The sequence below is a fragment of the Schistocerca cancellata genome, chromosome 1, assembly GCF_023864275.1.
Source record: "Schistocerca cancellata isolate TAMUIC-IGC-003103 chromosome 1, iqSchCanc2.1, whole genome shotgun sequence".
NCBI classification, from domain to species: Eukaryota; Metazoa; Arthropoda; class Insecta; order Orthoptera; family Acrididae; genus Schistocerca; species Schistocerca cancellata.
In genome coordinates this window covers 305,907,918-305,931,064 of record NC_064626.1, presented here as the reverse complement: position 1 = coordinate 305,931,064, position 23,147 = coordinate 305,907,918, and the positions used below count along the sequence as shown (strand labels likewise).

General features: G+C 38.5%; 1 protein-coding gene across 1 annotated transcript in view; it reads right to left on the bottom strand.

Annotated features, from left to right (window-relative positions):
- LOC126172641 (MAP7 domain-containing protein 1-like) overlaps positions 1-23,147 on the bottom strand; it is a 275,245-nt gene that overhangs the window by 98,718 nt on the left and 153,380 nt on the right. Inside the window, exon 8 of the mRNA XM_049920898.1 lies at positions 10,065-10,274. Coding sequence (XP_049776855.1) covers positions 10,065-10,274 — 210 coding nt within the window. The remainder of the gene's footprint in view (positions 1-10,064; positions 10,275-23,147) is intronic.

The following is a 23,147-nucleotide window of genomic DNA, read 5'->3' as shown; positions in this document are numbered from 1 at the left end:
TGCAGAAGATCTGACCACATCATTAGAAATAATGTACGAGGATAAATCACCAAATGGAACAGAATATTCCAAATATTAGGTGTTCATACTGATAAGAACCTGAGCCGGAAGTCATATTTTACTCTTATTATTAAACCTGTAACCTTTGTGCTATGGATAATGTCAGAATTTGGAGATGAAGATGTCACAAAATAGTCTTACTTTTCCTATATTTATTCACAAATGATTTATGGCATCTTATTCTTGTTTAACACAATGAAAAAGAGGAAAAGGTGTGTGTTGCACAAAAATGTGTAATAAGGGTAATATAAGGGTCCGTTCTGTGATCCTGTTGTACACAGCTCCCTAAACAGTTGGGCATACTGACAACAGCTTCAAAGTACCTTTACTAAGTTTGTTGCCAACAAAACATTACAGCTTAAAAACAACAGTAATAATCTTAAAAATAGTACTACAAGGGGAAATGAGTTACACTATCAATAACTCAGCTGTAATGTGGTAGAGAAAGGGGTGAAAAATTCAGCTAAAAAAATCTTTGAGCGTGTACCTGGTGAGGTAAATAATTTAACAAAATCATAAAATTTCAGACAAAAGCATAGAGAGAGAGAGAGAGAGAGAGAGAGAGAGAGAGAGAGAGAAAGAGTGTAAAAGTCTTAAGAAATAACGGAAATTATCAGCATGTTGACATTTTTTTCACTGATACTATAACTTCAAAACTGACTATTTCTGTGGGATATTGGGTGGTTAGAATATGATTCAGCAAACATAGAGATAATTAACTAGCTAACTGTGTCATTAGAACAAGTCATAATGGATTGTTACTATGCATTGCAGGTATGGCTTGTAATAAGTATCTTTGCTTGTAAATAAGTCTTTCAACATTCCTGGAGACACTCTTGCACGGCAGACCTGATTGAATCCAATTTGTGAATGAATGATGTAAACATATGCAATTACTGCATGGTGATGATGCCATCCCCATATCCCATAAAGTCAGAAAATTGGGGCCCTTTTGCACACTCAAAATCATAGAAAAAATTTCCCTAACCACAGTGTCTTTGTCAGAAAACCCTCAGTTGACAAGAACATTGCCTGTAAAGGTGAGAAAGAGGGTTCACCAAAGAATTTTAATTTTGCAAAGAGTTTCTATAGGATGCACAGTCAAGTGCAGCAGTTTTTTGATTGACAGTGAAAATAAAGAAATTTCAATGAACAGCTGATTTGTGCTTCAATGGACCCTGTAAGCAGGGTGATTTAGCTAAGCTGTTCTCTTTAAATATTTCCTGAACCATTTAAGATATTGTAATTATTATGTTATCCAGATAAATTTTTTGAAAGTCCTCACTAAATAATATACAGTATCTTGTCACAGTTTTGTTAACTATGGAGGTATTGGTATTAGCTTAACTTTTAACAGAACTATAGTAGTTTATGGTGTTACTATTTAGATCTCAAAGAGAAGAATTCAACTGCACTTCACATTGCAAAACATGATACATATTCTCAAAGAATATTTAGAACCTTGGATTGTCTGTTTTGGACATAAAAGCATTGCTGTCTTATATAGAATCTCCTGCTTTCATACCCACATAAAGAAATATGTTACATTAGAGAAGGAAGGGAAAGTGTTGCACAGCCACGATACTGGTGTAAAAGGTGTGCAGAGAGATTAGCTTTCTACTCTGTCTCTCCGGTTCACATGTACTGATTGCTGGCAACTACGAGGGGGGTGGGTGGGTGGGTGGGTGGGTTGGGGGGGAGGGGGTTTGTGTGCACATTGGGTTAGGGTGGGGGAGTGTTTTCACAAACTAACAGAAATTAGATTTTTTCCTTCGTTTGAAAAATACAAATAGAGCAAAACCAGAATATCTGAATGAAATGCACAAAGGTGTCCTGATGGACAGTGTCCAAGAAACAGAATGGCAATTCAGGGAATGTGTAAAAAAATTGTTATTGGAAGGGCATTGGAATGCAATGCAGAGGTTAAGGGGCATACTTGCTGTGAGTAGTATGAATGTAATAGGTGTTAGCCCGCTGTTGCTCATAATGTGCATGTTAGCTCCTGAGAAATTGTAGCTGCAACTTGAATAAGTCAGTCCAGCATTGTTTGCATTTTGCATGCAGACAGCTTCCATCCACATTACATGCCACTTCAACAACTGATTATCATCACGGGTTACAGAAGACTCATTGTACTTAGTTTTTTGGTTCTCATATGACATCAGGAGAATAGGTTCTTTCTGCAAAGAATCCCATTCCTACTGTTAAAGCAACCTTTACAAACCATGGAAAACTGCATGTAAAAAATATGCTATACAGAGCTACTGAAAATCTGCGCTGGCTGAGGCAGGTTGAATGTTTGAGGCAGTGGGATGTGAACAATAGGTGTGGTATTTTTGGAGACCATGTACCTGGTCTTGACTTCATTGAAGAAACCTTAATGGGTAGTAGATATGCACAGCTCCTTACAGAAATCTACAAGCTGTGTTAGAGGAAGTATCATTTAAAATATGAAGGGGGATGTGGTACCAGCATGATGGGTGCTCAGACCACTACTTGCTTGTGGCTAGCTAAGCACTCACTCACTTCTTTTGTGGTCACTGAGAAGGACATAAAGGCATTATCAGTTGTACTGCACATTTGGCTGATTTTCAGTGAGAGTAATGAATTTGAAGGTTATCTTTAAACTATCCAGAAATCCTTGCGCCATTAACTGCATATATTTATTGCAGTAATAGATGGTAGCCATTTCCAACACCTGATGACATAAATGGAAGTTTTTGGAAGTGCCAGTGACCACTTTCTTTTGTGACAATATCTGTTACTGTCAATGACATAATTTGCATCTTCATACAAAGGTATTATTTTAAAACATTTATACCTCAATTTCTTGTTTTACAAAACTATTCCACGTGACAGAAACAAAGCAGAACTGTAAAATGTAAACTTTCACAGCCGAAATTGTCACAATTAATAAAATATTCTGGGTTATTATGACATAGTCAAATGGGTTTCACTTTAAAATCTGACATTTTGGGCAAAATGTCAGATTTTAAAGTGAAACCCATTTGACTGTTCTGTGGAGAACATTTTCAAGGAGGATTGTAGCTTTGTTGAATGTCCAATTCACACCCTGGCTTACTACTGACTACAGCATCCATGCAGTGGTGTGATACATGTTTCGAATATGTGGGTGCAATTGGCCATCATCCGCTGTTATTATCATCACATGGTGGAAGACTGGTACACACCTACTGCAACACTGGATCCAAATTTCATTCAATTTCACACATTCCTCCCATTCCTATTGAAATTTCTGGGGTGTTTCAAAATCTCTAAGGCCTCTGTGTAGAGCCTTTCATGGTATCCGCTTGTGGCCGCCAGTATTTGAGTGCTATCAAAATTAATGTGGTGGTCTCCTGGATGTAAAGGACATTCTGCAACAGCTGATCTGTCAATCTCACGTCTTCTGCAATTGCCTTTGTGCTCTTTGAGTCGTTTTTTGACATTTCTTTTTGTAGTACCCACATATGCCTCCCCACAACAACATGGAATCCTATAAATTCCAGCTTTCTCTAGCAGTTGGCGAGCATCCTTGGCCAATTTCAGGTAATCTTGTATCTTCCGTGTGGGTGTGTAGATTACCGCAAAATTCCGCTTTTGCAAGATTTTTCCTATGCAGTCAGTCACATCCTTAATGAGTGGCAGGAAAACTTTCTATTTCACTGGTGCTTGAGCATTGCTGTGATTGGATGCTAGTGCTGCAGAAGATGTGTACCAGTTTCCACCATAGGATGATAGTAACAGCAGATGATGGCACTCGACAACAGTCAATTGCACTCGCGTATTCAAAACATGTGATGTCATGCCATTACGCGGATGCTCACAGAAGCTGAATTTTGTTGTAGGCAGTAGCAAGCCAGGGTGTGGCACAGACATTCAACAAAGCTCTCTCTTTTTTTTTTTTTTTTTTTTTTTTTTTTTTTTTTTTTTTTTTTTTTTTTTAATCATAAGGCTAGGGCCCCCCGTCGGGCAGACCTGCGGTCGATGAGGATGATAGGATGATGATGAGGCCAGCACAACACCCAGTCCCTGGGCAGAGAAAATTCCCCGACCCAGCCGAGAATCGAACCTGGGCCTAGAGGATTGACAATCCATCACGCTGACCATTCAGCTACCAGGGGCGGACAACAAAGCTATGATCCCCCTTGAAAGTGTTCCCTGTAGATGGGGACGAAATGTTAGGTTGAAATCCATTTGACCACAACATAATAGCCCAGAATATTTTATAAACTGTGAAAGCAGAAGTGTTAACTGGTGAATCATCCTTTGACAACTTGTCCTTTACCTTCCAGTTGGTAAGATGGTCACCCAAGAGTGATTATTATTTTTTTAAACTAAATATTTCTCAACTATTCTGAATTTGTAAGTAGACTCTCTTAGACATGTAAAGGTGGAGTGTCTCATCAGCCAAACACAAACACAAACTTCCACAGAAGATAGCAATCTGTTTGTTATTCAAAACAAATCCACCCTAATATCCAGAAACAAACAATGGAAACTACAGGCAGGAATATAAACAAACTCCAGGCAGGAATATAAACAATGTACAAAAAAATAGATTGCTACTTACTGTAAAGATAACATGCAACATTGCAGACAGGCACAATTAAAAGACACTTACCATAAGCTTACCACACAGGCAAGCACACCTCGTGTACAGGACGGCCAACTCCTATTCTGACCTGAGCTGCAGGAATTGGTGCTCGTGTGCGCGTGTGGTGTGCATGCTTGTGTGAATGAATTATGTGTGTTTCTTTTTTTCTGACAAAGGCTTATGTGTACGTGTCTTTTAACTATGTCTGGCAGCAACTTACTGTGTTATTTTTGTGGTAAACAGCAATCTATCCTTTCCTACATTACTAATATCCATAAACCTGTTTATCAGAATTTGGAGAGTAAAGTGAGGTTGATTTAATCTCTCTGAGTTACATAACACTTACAAGAGAAATTATAAAAGCTATCCATAAATTAACCACCAACTGACTATTAAAAATAAATAAATTCTTGCAGTTTCACAGTGCTTGCACAGTTGGAAAAAAGAGACTTTGAAGGTCACATTGCATCAGTCAGCTTTCTGGTGTTTTGATCAGAAGCAGGAGGCAACACCACCAAGATTTGTTGTTAATTGCATCATGTGTATGGGGATGAGGTTATGAGTAATCATGTTGTGAGGGAGTGAGGCAGAAAATTTAAGACTGGTTGCACAGATGTGCATGATGAAAGTGGTTTAGGAAGACATTCAGATGAAACCGATGAATTTGTGCCATATGTTGACAAAATTGTGCATAGAAGAAATCGGGTCACAATTTCTGAACCTTCTGAAGATGTGCCTCAGATTTCAAGGACAACTCTCTTGAACACAGGCACAGAGATGTTTGATTACCATAAGTTTTGCGCACAATGGATACTAAAATCTGTAGCCGATGTTCACAAGATTGGAAGAATGAGTTTGGCTTTGACATTCCTCCAGTGCTATCATGAAGATGGCAGGAATTTCTGAACATAAGCATGAGTCTGGAAAAGACATGTACTTGAATGCTGAATCTAAGGAAAAGTGATATATGCACACTCATTCCCCCAATAAACACAAAAAATTCAAACAGATGTTTTCAAAACACAAAATGATGATTATAGGTGCTTGTATTTGCAAAGGAATTTTGACAACAGATTTAATGAGAGTAACGTGTGTTTATTGTGAGACTCTTGTGAAATTCTGAAGGTCAATCTATAACACGTGGCACATGATGATTACCAAATGAATAACTTTCCTTCATTACATTATTCAATAAGTTATTCATAAAAAAGTATTGTATATCAGGAGTAAATCTAATGATTGTCTCTAACTAGAAGTCTGTAAATGTAAGTGTATACAAATTGGCTTACTTTAAATAGGTCTAAACTTGTAAATACTTTGACATGTCCTATATCCCTGTAAAAAGATATCTATGGATGAATAATGCTGCTGCTGCTGCCGCTGCTACTGCTACAACAACAACAACAACAACAACAACAACAACTACTACTACTACTACTACTAACAACAATGTATGACCCCAGAAGGTACAACTCAGGCTTTTGGGCTGGATGATTTTTCTATACCCTCCCTAAAGTCTTGGCACCAAGCAACCTTCATCGCTTCCACAGGATGAACGCCTAGCTGACTACTCAGCACTTCACAACTGACACTGAACTCGAGGAGCTTCCTGGCTGAGGCACAAGGTGGTACTATTCTTTGATTAATGGGTAAAGAAGCTGGTTTCACAGTACAAGATGTGTTTGAATTTAGGTGTGGCCATGTGGAGAAGTAATATCAACACATAGGAACAGCCTGTATATTTTAAAAAATTATCTTTTTTTTCCTTTTTTAAAATACAATTATATGTTAATTTAAGAATAGCCCCTACAGCATAATTCCATTTGAAAAAACAAGTTTATATGGATATCTCTGTAATTAAAATAGCTCTGATAAGAGACAAAACATAAGTGCACAAAGTTGATAAGCACACATTGTGCTAAAAACTGCATACCATTCATGCCATTCTATGCAGTAGAAATATGGGACGCAACAACATGAAAAAATTCAAGTACATTACTAATACTCCATAAAAAAAGCAGTCAGAATTACTTGTGGTGACAAATCCAGCGAGCCACGTAGTTGCTTGTTTACTGAATTCAGTGCGCTTGCATGCGCATGAGCTTATGCACCCATGCACATGCCCGCAAGCACACACACTTGCAAAAACAACAAAACCAAACTTGCATTGTGACCTGCACTTAAACAAAAACAGAGCACTAATATACGAAAAAAGTGCACTTCAAGCTGGTCTGAAGATGGCCAATGACTCGTCTTGAAATCACATGCTCCTTCTTACTACCACTTTAAACAAATTCTAACAGAAAATACATTTTTTGTCTAGAAGAGTTCCTTGTCTTCATGTTAAATAAATAGAAAGTTTCATTTTTTTCTGGTATTTTAGTTTCATGAAGTAACTTCCAACAAATCTGCCATAATAAGGAAGTCCTTGTATATTAAGAAATGTAAAATACATCACTAAACATGGAACCTGCATATTTACTTTGGAAAACCGTTAGTGTGTAAATTCTAAATTTTAATATCTTACCAGATGCCTTCAGCAGAATAATCTGTATGACATCCTGAAAATGAATTATATTAGGGACTATATTTATTATTTGATGTTCAATAATAATAATAATAATAATAATAATAATAATAATTATTATTATTATTATTATTATTATTATTATTATTATTAAATATTGCCAATAGCTTTGCCTCAGTGGATAAATTGGTTCCCTTCAGATCACCAAAGTTAAGCACCATCAAGTGTGGCTAGGACTTGGATGTCTGACCATCTGAGCTGTGCACTGTCAATGAACAGGCCCTTGTGATGTCCCTTGTGATGTCAATTGAGGAACTACCATATTTACTCGAATCTAAGCCGCACTTTTTTCCCAGATTTTGTAATCCAAAAACCTGCCTGCGGCTTAGAATCGAGTGCAAAGTAAGCGGAAGTTCTGAAAAATGTTGGTAGGTGCCGCCACAACTAACTTCTGCCGTCGAATATATGTAGCACTACACAGGCATGCTTTGCAGGCACAAAGATAAATACTGGCGCCAAAACCTCTGCATCAGTAAATAAATTAAAAGAAAAGGTAGAATAATGTAAACATTGTGCCATGTATTCTTTCATGTTTGCTGCTATCTCATTTAAATCCTGTCTGCCTAATTAACTACAAAACTAGAGTGAGACAACAGCAAACGCGGAAGAATATACATATCATGTCATGTTTATATTTGTATTATTCTTATGCTGAATAGTGATACAGTCAGAAATAAAGCACGGAAACTGACTAGATTTTTAAATCTAAGATGACTCTAATTTGTGTGCTGAATGTAATGTACTAAAGAGGCGTCTGCAAAGAGTTTCAAATGAAGAAAAATTTTCGCTAAACTCTCGTTCAGAACTTCTTTTATCATATGCAGTCTATTATTTGGTTTTTGTTGATCATTATCAAAGAAAGCAGCAGTGTAAGTAACAACAAATAGCAGTCTTGCCATTGTTTCACTTATAAGACAGTTCCTCTCTCTTCTTTTTATTGTAAGCCGTGGTAGCGCGCACAAAAGCATGCCATGCCGCGAGCGGCGATACATCGTAAGCACTCATTATCAGAATGCGACAAACAATGCACGACACATTAAAATAATGCAGTTTCAGCTTAGAGTGACGTAAACACCTACAACAAAGAGAACGACACTTATCAGATCAAAGCAAAATAAGCAATCGATTCAAACCAAACGGAGCACATGAAAAAGGAAGGGTACCCATACAAATAAGGATGGAGCGCCTGATACACAGCAATGGCTACTTCGTAAAGCTTAACTGTTAAGCTTACGACTCGAACCAAACTACTGTAGCTGTATCTTCATCTAATCGACCTAAATTGTGTCTCATGTTACAATGGACCAACTTTGTTTCGATTTGGAGGTGTGGTCTAAAACTTTTCCCTCCCCTTGAATTTCGAGTCTCAAATTTCAGGTGCGGCTTAGATTCGGGAAAAATTTTTGATTTTGAGTCTCATTTTTCAGGTGCGGCTTAGATTCGAGTAAATACAGTACTTGATTGAAAAACAGCAGCTTCAACTCATGAAAACTGACAACAGTCATGAGAGTGGTGTGCTGACCCCATGCCCCTCCATATCTGTATCCGATGTTGCCTTTGGGCTGAGGATAATACGACACTCTGTCAGTAATATTTGGCCTTCTAAGGCCAGTTTGGAGGAGAGCTTTATTAGAAATTGATTATTCTTTTGGCAGTTCTTCATTTCCAGCAGCATTTTACAAAATTCTACACTTGAGTGAGCACTCTATTAAAACAATCTGCAAATTTTTTGCTTTACCTAAACTCAGTGTCTCATACTTTTCTGCCTTTCAAAGGAAATGTTCTTACTGGAAGAGGTTCCTTTACAAAGATGCTAATTAGAGGAACTTTTTTCCGTAGTTCTAAGTGTTTAATAGGTGCACATTTAAACTGAACCACATGGTATGCATCTCCACTCTTCTAATAACAGAATGAGGAACCTACACCTACCATCTATGTGAATGCTGCCAACTTTTATCAGGTAAACAGTACATAAAAAATATGATGATGTAAGGTGGTCACCGACTACACAATGGTGCTCATTTGAACACTATTTTTACTGCACAAAGGGTGCAGTAGACATTCAAGTGTGTGATTCTGTTATTCTTATGCAAAGTTTATGTGTACATGTCATGACTATCATTAGTTTTTGGAGCTGAAGAGGTATTTCATTTGATTATAATTGTCAGATCCAGTATCGGCTGACAATTTGTTGAAGAGAATAACTTAAAGATGCCCATATATCACATTCAAAGAACTTATCTTTAGCATGAAAACATGACTGGGGTCAAAGTTGTCTAGTAACCTATTTTGACCTTTCAAATGCATTAAAACTTAGGTGGCATTAAAAATTGTGTCTCAGAATAAAATATTGCATAGCTACTTTCCTGACTCTACATCTCAATTTTCTCAATATCATTCGGCTAGCTACTTCTTTCACAGATTATTCACGAACTTTTACCTCACTGAGTGAAATTGCTCTTGTAAACCTATTATTAATGGGACATGCCAAGGACTCTTTCAGATGGACAGATAGGTAGACGTAGAGAGAGAGAGAGAGAGAGAGAGAGAGAGAGAGAGAGAGAGAGAGAGAGAGGGGGGGGGGGGAGAGAGAGAGAGGGAGAGAGAGAGAGAGAGAGAGAGAGAGAGAGAGGGAGAGAGAGAGAGAGAGAGAGAGGGAGAGAGAGATGTAAAAGTAAAAAATGTTCACTAAAGTGCAAGAATTCTCTATATATTCAAAACACTATCATTTTATACAATACCAAATAAAAGATTCTGGAAGAGCAGACTGAGTAAAGCTCAAGCACTACAATAATCTCCTTTACTGTCATTCTTACATACCCAAAACTCTGTGACCTCATTTCAACATCTTTGTCACCTAATGAAAGAGATTTCTGAATTTCTGACTCCTTGTTGTCCAGCACTTCATTCTCAGTTTGTGTTCCTGTTTCTTCCCGTTGGCCTTCTTCTCTTGAAGCCTTTTCTTGGTTTTGGTTTTCTGGTCCATTAACTGGACTCACAGATCTATGAGGGTGCAGCTTCTGTGGGTCACTAAAATGAAAGAAAGAAAGTCACATTGAGAAACAAAGTTTTTGGACGACTGACTCAGAAAAGCTAGAGTCTTCTCCAGGAATTGATGAATGCATTAAATTATTGAAATGGTTTAACAAAGAGCTTATTTTTTGCACATGTTCTGAAGAAAGGCGAAGGGGGCAGAAGGTAAAATGCCAAGAGATGTTGCTAACCAGTAGCAACAATATGTCAGATGATAGTGAAGTCTATGCATTGAAATTCCTACTTTGGTTCTTGAAGTAAAATTTAAATGAGTGAATTATAATTACACAGTTGAAGCAATCTGTCAATTAATTTAGTTCAACAATGTGCAATTTATGCAAACAGGGGAATGTTATCCCAAAGAAAAATGGTGTGTAGGGTTTTGATTAGAAATATAGACTTTAAATGTGGTTTACCCACACTTGTAAGTCATAATGCTATGACCCCGTAGCATTCCTCTTTTTAAAAATAATTTTAATTTTTTTATATTTTTAACTTTATGGTGTTTAAAATTTTGTAGACAGTTTCATATACAAAAGTAACATAAATCGTGTATCCAAGAATCCTATATTATAGGACAAGAATGGTCTCTCATCAAGATAAAATGAGATTTCAATAGAGGTAGTCAACAGAGGATAGTGGGAATAGAAAAATCTGTACAGGCATGTATATATAAATTTGGTAAATTACTTGTATGGTGGGAGACTATTAATAAACATTAAATATCCTTCCTCAAGAGCTACATTAGCCATTCTGCTTCTTGAGGTGCACACACAATGGAAATTGTGTGCAGTTCCAAGATCATACCCATCTAACAACAGTCTGTCAGTATTTCACAAATTTACCTCTTATCATCCAATGATATATGAAAACGATTGTTTAATCTGTGATTTAAAAAATAGCATCTATTAAACTGCATTTTAGTCAATTTTCTGCCAATATCTACCAAGCAGTTGAAAGCATTCCATGTTACATTCTTTATTTTCTCCTATACCAATGATAACATTCAGCTGGTGAGTGCTTTCCCAGAGTTGGCTGTTGTTATGATCTTAGGCATCTGTGTTTTGAGGATCTTAACCATCTGCTCGGCTTCCGAGTTGGATGCAAGATGAAATGGGGTGTGGTCAGGTGCTTAATGACATTGTGTTGACAAAAATCTTGAAACACAGATGATGTGACCTGACAGTTACTGTCAGAAACCAGGGTGAAAGGTGTCCCAAATATTGTGTATATGATGTAGAGGGTACAGATGGTAGCTGCTGTGGTGCCGATAGTCATTCATCCCACATGTGAAAAGTCAGAGAGGATGTCAACAACTAGCAGTCTCACTGCTCTCTGGAATGGTCCAGTGAAATCAACATGCACCTTTGGTCTGGGGCAATCAGGGCATGGTGCAGTGTGCAGTGTGGACAAGTTTCAGCATGTGGGAGTGAAGCATGGGAGGAACTAGCATCTGGCATTCAAAATTGTCCACAGCTAACATCAAAATGACACCATCTGTCAGGTTACACCTTTGCCACAATAAAATGTAGGTGCACCATTATGGGTTGGTGTATTTGGCTGGTTCTGTGGCCAGCACTGCCATACAGCAGACAACACACTGGCTGGGCTGCAAAATAAGGGGGAAAATGAGCTTGCGTGCTGCCTGGTGCATCGATAATAGATCTCATAGATATAGTTACCAAGGAACAATGTCCACTGTTGCAGCTCCTGCACCATCTAATCAGGAAGTTTCAAATGGGGAATGAACATCAAAATGGAGGACTTGTGATTTGTAATCATCTGAGACTTAGTACCATAGATATATACATGAAACTTTTAACACCATATGTGATAACTAATGCCTCTTTCTCAATTTGCAAATAATGCTGCATTTCAAGTTCAGATCCAAGCACAATGGCTTGTTCTGTGCTGCCGGCATATTTGTGGAACAGCACTGCACTAATGCCATGATCTGATCTGGTCAACTTCTGGATAAAACTACTGAGCTGTGTCATCATGTGTTGTCATCGCCACATTTTTTATTTAATGATGTATTTTTTGAACAAACTGAGGGTGTGGCTATGGGGAGTACTCTTTCCCCTATTGTTGCCTATCTTTTTATGGAAGATTTTGAAGATACTGCACTTCAACCTACATGTTTTTGAAGATATGTGGATGATATTTTCATTGTTTGGCCACATGGACTAAAAGCTCTTATTGGTTTTTAGATCATTCACACATTAAATTTTTTATGGAAATTGAAAAAGGTGCCAAATTACCTTTTTTAGATGTTCTAGTACACAAGAAAATGGTATCTTGGGACATGGTGTATACTATAAACATACACATACAGACCACTATCTTCATTCTATGAGCTTCATCCTTGACATCACCACATGGGAGTTCTACATACATTGGTCAAGAGACCTTATGCCATTTCTGATTCCTAAAATTTGACACAGGAACTGGATCATCTTAAGGCTGTCTTCAAGCTCAATGGATATACCGATCATGCTTTTCAGTTTGGACCATCAAGTGAACCAGCACCAGATACTAGTAAATCAGTCGCTTTTCTACCCTTTGCTGGAAGTATTTCTTAACATTCTAGAATTCTCAGGAAATATGATACAGTATTAAAAGTATTCTTTCGCCTTTAGCCAAGACTAGAGTCCTGTTTGGATCTGTTAGAGGTGATTTGGGATTGAGAAAGCCTGGAGTTTATAAAATTCGCTGTCATTGTGGAAAGGCTTATATTTGACAGGCTACTCGCAACGTTCATGACCGATGTGTGGAACATCACCATCACATACGTTTGCTCCACCCTCAAAAACCTGCCATCACCAAACTTTGTTCAATGAAGGGCATAACATGTTGTTTAACGAGACACAAATTATTGCTCTGGCTTCTCATTACTGGGATTGTGTGCATAACTCCATCCAATATTGTTCAGGCACACTTAAAAATGTCCCCTTGAAAAATGTCACATACTCTTTCCCACTTTCTGAAATAGCAGAAAGAGTTACTCGAATCCATCGAAATACGATTACCTGACAACGTTATTAATATAGATAAAGATTTTCCTTTAAGCAAGATATGAACCCCATTTCATCTGATATAAAACAATAACATCCTGGTTTTCGACCCACTACATCATAATTTGTGATTTTCACCAGTTTCTGGTGGCGTTGCTATTCTTCGTTTCGCAGGGGGCAGCTCTTCTGCTTCTCATGCAGGTGCAGTGGCCTGGACCCAGGGTATAACAGAGCCGCCATTTCTGATGTTCATTCAGTTCAGGCATGATTGCGTGCTCAGCGATCGCACCTGAAGGTGGCAGCCAGATAGATCACCAAAATACCGTGTATTGAAGACAATCATATCCGTCAGCATACCCATGAAGAGCATAAACACTCGAAATTATTGCACAACAATGCAAATGTATTATGGGAGGAATATACAATAGAAGGCTGTCAGATGCTGGCACTTTAACTGTATCAAGAGTTATTCTTACGGCTATATTTCTTTTAGTGTTGAATCAAGTAGCTATGAGGCTTGAATACTTATAATCTTGGGACACAAACATGACACTGCAAGCCGAAAATAACAAATTACTGGGTATTAGTCTATCATGATAGAACACTATACTTCAAGGTAAGAAATGAAATGAAACGATCATATGGCATTGTTGGCCGGGAGGCCCCATGCGGGGAAGTTCGGCCACCGTATTGCAAGTCTTTTTTAGTTGACGTCACTTCGGCGACTTGCGAGTCAATGATAATGAAATGATGATGAATAACACACAACACCCAGTCATCACGAGGCAGAGAAAATCCCTAACCCCGCCGGGAATCGAACCCGGGACCCCGTGCACGGGAAGCGAGAACGCTACTGCAAGACCACGAGCTGTGGACTTCAAGGTAAGAAGAAGAGCACTACTGAGCTGCAGCTGTTGCATGTTTGATGGTGGCAATTTGCAGAATGAGCAACAGCATCCACACACATGGTGGATATAGTCTTCCTGATATCATAGAGTTCTGTGGTTGGGTGTCATGAACCTTCTTAAAATGGGAATGACTTTTTGTTACCTTCTAGTTTTATGGGAACACACTGCTGTTCTAAGAGCCTGAAGCAAACAAGGGATAGGAGTGGGACTAGCACTGCTTCATTCTTACTACTGACTCTGGTACTACACTACTGGCCATTACAGTTGCTACACCATGAAGATGACGTGCTACAGACGCTAAATTTAACTGACAGGAAGAAGATGCTGTGATATGCAAATGATTAGCTTTTCAGAGCATTCACACAAGGTTGGCGCCGGTGGCGACACCTACAATGTGCTGACATGAGGAAAGTTTCCAACCGATTTCTCATACACAAACAGCAGTTGACCACCGTTGTCTGGTGAAACGTTGTTGTGATGCCTTGTGTAAGGAGGAGGAATGTGTATAATCACGTTTCTGACTTTAATAAAGGTCGGATTGTAGCCTATCGCGATTGAGATTTATCGTATCGCGACATTGCTGCTCGCGTTGGTCGAGATCCAATGACTGTTAGCGGAATATGGAATCAGTGGGTTCAGGAGGGTAATACGGAATGCCGTGCTGGATCACAACAGCCTCGTATCACTAGCAGTCGAGATGACAGGCATCTTATCCGCATGACTGTAATGGATCGTGCAGCCACGTCTCGATCCCTGAGTCAGCAGATGGGGACGTTTGCAAGACAACAACCATCTGCATGAACAGTTCGACAATGTTTGCAGCAGCATGGAGTATCAGCTCGGGGACCATGGCTGCGGTTAACCTTCATCACAGACAGGAGTGCCTGCGATGGTATACTCAACAATGAACCTGGGTGCACGAATGACAAAACGTCATTTTTTTTGGATGAATCCAGGTTCTGTTTACAGCATCATGATAGTCGTATCCATGTTTGGCGACATCGCGGTGAACGCACATTGGAAGCGTGTATTCATCATCGCCGTACTGGCATATCACCCAGCATGATGGTATGGGATGCCATCGGTTACACGTCTCGGTCACCTCTTGTTCGCATTGACAGCACTTTGAACAGTAGACGTTACATTTCAGATGTGTTACAACCCGTGGCTCTACCCTTCATTCGATCCCCGCGAAACCCTACATTTCAGCAAGATAATGCACGGCCGTATGTTGCAGGACCTGTACGGGCCTTTCTGGATACAGAAAACGTTCGACTGCTGCACTGGCCAGCACATTCTCCATATCTCTCACCAACTGAAAATGTCTGGTCAATGGTGGCCGTGCAGCTGGCTCGTCACAATATGCCAGTCACGACTCTTGATTAACTGTGGTATCGTGTTGAAGCTGCATGGGCAGCTGTACCTGTACATGCCATCCAAGCTCTGTTTGAGTCAATGCCCAAGCATATCAGGGCCGTTATTAAAGCCAGAGGTGGTTGTTCTGGGTACTGATTTCTCAGGATCTATGCACCCAAATTGAGTGAAAATGTAATCACATGTCAGTTCTAGTATAATATATTTGTCCAATGAATACCCGTTTATCATCTGCATTTCTTCTTGGTGTAGCAATTTTAATGGCCAGTAGTATATTTCCATCACCACTAAGTATGGTGCTTGTAACGAAAGACTTTAATTGACAGAAATATGGTATCAAACAAGAATGAGAAGCGTTTTGTGTTGTACCTACTTATGTTTTATCATCATTCTGTTGGATATAGCGATCTTTTTGATTTGGTGACACATTATAATGGGTTGCTGAGACTCATTATTTTAGCCACTATATCAAGCAAAACTTACTTGGTGCACATTATCTAATACTGAACTCACTACAGTGGTATGTTAAACTGTATGTTTCCATTCAACATTTTGTATGATGAGTCGGGTACTCAGAAAGAAGCTCCGAAGACCTTTCTTGTGGCACTGTGACAATCAATTCATAATCAAGAGTCTTTCAGAGAATGTAATGTCATATGTAATGCATAAATTTTTATGTTAACAGAAATGTTTCAGTTCAATATTCAAAGAAATGCTGCTTGCCCTGTGGTAACATAACTAGATACAAACAAACCTGAGACAAAATATCCAAGCCTTTCTCCTCTTTTGCAGTATGAATGTCTGTCTGGTTCTCAAAGTTAACACTGGCGTAACTTTTTGTTTATGCCTTTGTACGCAGCCACATGACAAATATATTTGGCTTCTGTACAAATAGGATCATAGCTGCATATTAGTAACAACTGAAGGCCTATCATTCTAAACATGCTAAGGACCAAAATTAATGTAAAAAAAAGGTATTGTATGACATGGAAATTTAGCACACACATTTTATTGTATTAATCCATTTATTAACATCCAGGAAATATAAACTATACTGCAACTGCAGAGAAAATTGTGTTGAACTGCCCAGAAAAATAAATTAAAAACTTGGGAGTAGAAGGTGTCCTACACAGTACCTTATTCTTTAGAACATTTACACTTTCCTACTGCTCAATGTCACTGAATGTCTTTTTTGATGTACATTATCTAGGGGACATGATTTTAATTTGTTCGGCAGAACTGATGTGTAGTGTTGTGTTGATGAGTTTATCAGTAGCGGCCTGGAAGTCAAGAAAGTCCTTTTCTTCCATTTTGAGTGTCCTGAATGGTAAAGCAGGGCATGCTGAGGTAATTACTTTTTGAAAATCATCACATACGTAACACTTCATTACCTTCTTGTACTTTTGTATTAAGGCAAAATTTCTATCACAAGATAGGAAACTGTGACCTGAAACCAGATACTTATTCACTATACAGTCAAATAGGCCACAAGCAACTACAAATATGTACATATATATAAGTACACAGTTTTTGTTTTGTCCACAGCAGTTGTCACTCCAAATCACAAGTTTCCTTTTGTTACTACTTACATTAACAGTATTTTTGGTAAAATTCAGGACATGGAACAGACATGATGCTATGTTGTTAGCTCCACAAGACCCTTCACCCACATGCCACAAACATATTATTGCCTCATTGTTGTCATGAGCATTTACAAATAAGTTGTAATACAAAAGCTGGTATAATTATAACATATTCAAGTTTTGTTGGAACATACAACACTTGCTGCAGATCGATTGCTAGTGTTCTTATGTTACTTCCAGGCATAGCTGAAGATGTCCCTTCAATCTTCATGTTAGTCATTGCACTTTCTGTCTTCCTATGGTGCAGTTCTAGTGCTTTTTGAGCTTTTCTGCTCTTTGGTGAGTGTCATTTTTCCTCAAGGTGCAACGAGTCACATGTCTTAAAAGTATCTGACCTTGGTCTTCGGCATGATAGATTTGGAAAGCATTTCACAAGCATGTGTCTATGCTGCATTTCATTAACTTTTGTCTGTGGAAATTTGACCTTAAATGCTTTATATAAGTGACTAATATTGAGATCACAGCTGGGTATTCTAGTGCACATGTCCCGAACATACGTTCACAGTTTCAAGTGTACAGTATACTTTCTTTGTTTTTAACACTTAGACGTGTTTTAGTGTGCTCGTGATTTTGGATTATTATAAGAAAATTGAGTGAAGAATTTGCATCAAATTTTGTGTGAAAAATGGAATCAAGTGCTCTAAAAATCTTGAAATGTTGACAGTGGCATACAGTGAGTCTGCTCTAAGTAAAAAAAAATGTTTACAAGTGGTACAAGCTCTTCCAAGATGGCCGAGAAGATGACAATGACGAACCTCGCTCTGGATGTCCCAGCGCATCAACAACAGATGATAATATCGAAGTTGTAATGAAAATTGTTTTGGAAAATCATTGAATTACCATAAGAGAAGTTGCTGAGAATGTTGGCATGTTGGTCGGCTCCTGTCATGCAATTTTTTTGGATGTTCTGGGCATGAGATGTGTGTCAGCAAAGTTTGTTCCAAAACTTCACAATTTTGATCAGAAGAACTGTCACATGAGCATCACTCAGGAGCTCTTGAATGACGTAAATGATGATCCTGATTTGCTCAAAAGGGTCATAACTGGGGATGAAACATGGGTTTATGGTTATGACATTGAAACCAAAGCCCAATTATCCCAACAGAAGCATTCCGGAGAGCCAAGATGAAAAAAGCACTCCAAGTTTCATCAAATGTCAAAGGTGTCCCCCCCCCCCCCCCCCAAAAAAAAAAAAAAAAAAAAATACCGCAGTATTGTTTTTTAATTTTTATTTCTGCAACTATGATTTTATATCAGCTCGCCTGCCTCATGTATTGTTATATTCAAATGATTTATACATGTTAAGCTACTCTCAGATCCGATGATAGCACCTTTAGAGTGTTGAAACAGGTCATCTAATAAACAGTGTTTAAGCAATCTTGGCTTTTGATTTATTTCTACAAAACATTGTACAAAATGAGATGAAGAAGGTCACAGTAATGGCCTTCCATTTCCCTTGTGACTTCTGAACTTCCTTGTTCAGCAATATGGCATTCCCAGATCATTGTCGCTACACAAGATTCCTATTCCTCCAATCATTGCTGCTGTAAAACATACACCATGAACCCACTCAGCACCACTTACTTACTCCAACCTCGCCAATGGTAAATCCTGCAATACCAAAGACAGAGCAACACGTGGACCCCAACCATACACGTTGTTTACCAACTAAATTTGTTCACCGCACAGCTTTTATCACAAAGTAACAATTATTACTAAATTGTCTGAGCACATTAATGGACAAAGAAGAACTGCCCACATTGAGGGTACTAAGTTCCTGAACACGCACTATAGCATGACTCAATAGACTTAAATGTTTGCTACACTAATTTCCCTGAACTCTGTTTGATAACAACTTTCACTCCAACTTACTCTCGCATCCTGCCACCCTCCCAGACTTTACATGCATCAAAAACATCCACCCTTTTTTCCTTTACTCCTTAGTAGTATTTCCTTATTTACTTACTCAATTATTTACTCCCTTACTTTTCCTCTTTCTAGGTTTTACAGCCTCCCCCTCCAACACATTTTGGTTTTTCCCTGTCTCTTTTCCTGCCTTTCATCTAGTTCTTTACTGCACTATTCACTTCCATTCTCATTTCTCTTCCTCTTAATTTCTACTTCTCACTCTATCCTTTTATCTCCCTGGACTTAAAATGACAAAATACTTACTAATGTGCTGTCTTTGATCTACGACTCTGCCTTCATCTATATTGCCACTCTTTGTAACCACAGGTGGATCTATGTGGCATACTTCTTTTTAACACTCTGCAGTCTCATCCCTCTTTCCTCCCTAAGAAAGGAGCCAACATTTCGAAAAGGTAAAATATTTTTTCCTGCTCTTATGTGTAGCTATTGATAGTATTTAAAATTTCACCACTTGAAAGTAAATACTGGCTAACCATTCCATATCCTTACCGTTTATCTGATTTCTCAAGTGAATTTTCCTTCTGACAATATATCCATGCTCTCCTATGATCATAATTTTGAGGCACAAATGTGATACTGAGATTGCAAACATAAGATCATAAATTTGATGGAGCTAGTCTCTCACTGTGGAATGAATTGAACATACGCAAAAAATAAGCAGTAAGGATATACAGAGGTTGCTTGTGGCAAGTTGTAGAAACATTCATCCTCCAGACAGGAGACTGAGGAGTAGCCAGTTCTGCAACATGCGCGTCTGATTCCCACTCTCTAAAAGGGCAAAGCAAACAGTAGCTACGAGTGAGACTAGCTCTGCTGCATTCTTACTAAGGATGCTGGTAGTATTCACATCCCCTCACAGTATCACAGTTGTAACTGATTCACACAACCACTTATCAGTCAAGGTTTGACGAAAGAATAAATAATACAGCATTCTAAAATTAACTCTTTGACTGCTTTATACATGTTAATAAGTGGCTCTGCTCTTGTTCCTAGATCTTTTAGAGGTGTTTAAGCATGCTACTGCTCTTTCCTTGAAGTGCTCTAGACATGTTTAAGTGTGATACCTTTTGCCACCATGTGCTCTACATGTGCTAAGACAAGCTGCTGTTCAGGCACCTGTATATTGTGAACTTGTTAGCACATTGAGCAATATTCACACCCTGAGCAATAGTAGGTTTCAAGGTACAGTTTCCTCAGCTGAAAGTCTAGAGTATGTTTGCTACAGTGGACTTCTGTTGCTGTACCTGTCTTTTTTTTTTAATTAAGATTAATTTTAGCTAAGAAAATTTCACAATATTGTGATTTCATAAAGGAAGAAAAGTTGGAGGTTTCCAGGAGAAGCAACAGAGAGATTATACTGTTCAACTGCAATGTAGCAGTGACTCTTCAACAGAATCTCGAAGTAACAGTCCTGAGCCATGTAAATCAGCTGGTTCCAGACATCCATCTGTTTCTACAAGAGATGCAAATTCTTCACAATATAAAGCAATTGAAAGTTGAAGGACATGTTTGGGAATATAGCTCATATTAGCAACACGTTTGGCTGAAAGAAAGTGCTTTCAATCTATAGAGATTTCCATGCGTGTTGTGGGAGAGAATATATTAATAACAACCACGTGAGAATATGACAAGTTAAGCATTTTTTCCCACTGCACAATACGAAAAGTTTTGTCTCTCTCTCTCTCTCTCTCTCTCTCTCTCTCTCGAGATTACCCGTGAACTGCCTGTCCAGAGCACAGAGGCTCCACACCTCCACTCAGCTGTGTTGGCCACCAATCTTCTTTGCCTTGATGTCCCCTCAAATCCATTTGTGCATGTATTTCACAATTCACTTTCAATAAATAAGTGTGCATCAGAGCACTTTCCTTGGTATGTGTTGCAAAATAGCTGACAAAATAAATGAACCAATAGAGCTAACTTATACACCAATCCATATACACCACAACTGTCAAGGTGGAAAGAAAGAGGAACTATATATCTTCATTGCTATTTATTGGTGCATGATGCATGTGGAAAAGCTGAAAATTAACAATAGATATTCTCTCGAACACTGTACTTTTCAGTTTTCTGTTAATTTTGAAAATGCTGAGAAAACAGATTGTTCATAATTAGAAACATTGTTTACAAAGTTTTTACAACATTCTGAAATGCATTTCATCCATTTTAAAATTGCTGCATCAATTGAAGCCTGTTGTTGTCCAAAGGTGATTATCTTTCAAACACTATAATCAGCTCAAACCAAGTAGGTTTAGAATAAAAATATTTGCATTGCGGGTCTGTAGAATTGGTTGCGTCTTGAATTTTATTGCATATACAAGTGCTCCAAAAGAAGTTGACTTCCACAGTCTGAAGAAAAATAAAAACGAGGTTACAACACTCGTGAAGGCATATTTGGAACATGGGCACACTCTTCAGGCCAACAATTGCTATTTGAGCCTGGACTTGCTCCTCTGGCTTCATAAGCATGGAACAGCCACATGTGTCAGTATTCATAGAAACATTTACAACACGCCAAAACCACAAGGCAAACTGAAATGCAGAGAAATGTAGTTTATGCTTGCCATGAAATGTTCTGATAAAAGAAAAAAGTACATGTGGACCATGTGTCACATCACAGAAATTTTTGAGACAGGAAAACTGGTGAAAGAATCATGATGATGATGATGATGATGATGATAACAATAATGGTAGTAATAATAATAGTAATAATAAAAACAATAATAAAACCATAATAACTCTGCTGTTACTGGTCCCAAGTCTGGGGCCCTGTCTAGTAAGTGACGAGGAAGTAGGAGGAGGAGCAGTAACAACCTCGTTAAAAAACCTGGATCCATCTGGCTCTGCATGGTAATAACCTGTGAGGGGCCCCTGCCTAGGGTTGCAGGTGAAACCTGGCCAACGGTCTCGAAGGCAGAAGAAGAAGTCTGATTTAATTCCCAACAGGGAAGAGAATGGAAGAGCCTAGTAGAGTGAACCATGAACAAAAAATCAAATTTTAGACTAATAATCTGATTCTATCTTGAAATTCAATTCCTTACTTTATAGTAATACAATTTCTATTGCAGTATGGAAGGTCCACTACCACAGGGTGTAACTCAAGAGGGAAATCTACCATTGTGTTATGCAATGCATTGGGACCAATGGTTCTGACGAGACCCAACAAATGCAATCAGAATCTTGGATTGGAGCAACCTCGAAACCCTTCTTAAATAAAGTTCAAAAAGAAATTCTTTATAGGCACTTTAAATGTAAATTCTCTAAACAAGACTGGTAAACAAAAAGAACTAGAAATATTTTTAGGGAAAAGCAGAATTAAGATTTTAGCAGTTCAAGAAAAGAAGTTCCTAGATGAAAATTTAGTAGATATTTGTAACTACAGAATCTGCAAAGGCAAACCAACAATCAAAATTATGAATCAGATGCCATTATTGGATACAGATTTCTGTGTTCATAAGAGTATAGTAAAAACAAAGTTGATGTAACTTACCAAATGAAAGCGTTGGTATGTTGATAGACACAGAAACAAACACACACACAAAATTCGAGCTTTCACAACCTAAGGTTGCTTCATCAGGAAAGAGAGAAGGAGAAGGAAAGACGAAAGGATGTGGGTTTTAAGGGAGAGGGTAAGGAGTCATTCCAATCCCGGGAGCGGAAAGACTTACCTTAGGGGGAGAAAAGGACAGGTATACACTCGCACTCACACACATATCCATCCGCACATATACAGAAACAAGCAGACATATGTGAAGGCAAAAAGCTTGGGCAGAGATGTCAGTCGAGGTGGAAGTACAGAGGCAAAGATGTTGTTGAATGACAGGTGACGTATGAGCGGCGGCAACTTGAAATTAGCGGAGGTTGAGGCCTGGTGGGTAACGGGAAGAGAGGATATATTGAAGGGCAAGTTCCCATCTCCGGAGTTCTGATAGGTTGGTGTTAGTGGGAAGTATCCAGATAACCCGGACGGTGTAACACTGTGCCAAGATGTGCTGGCCATGCACC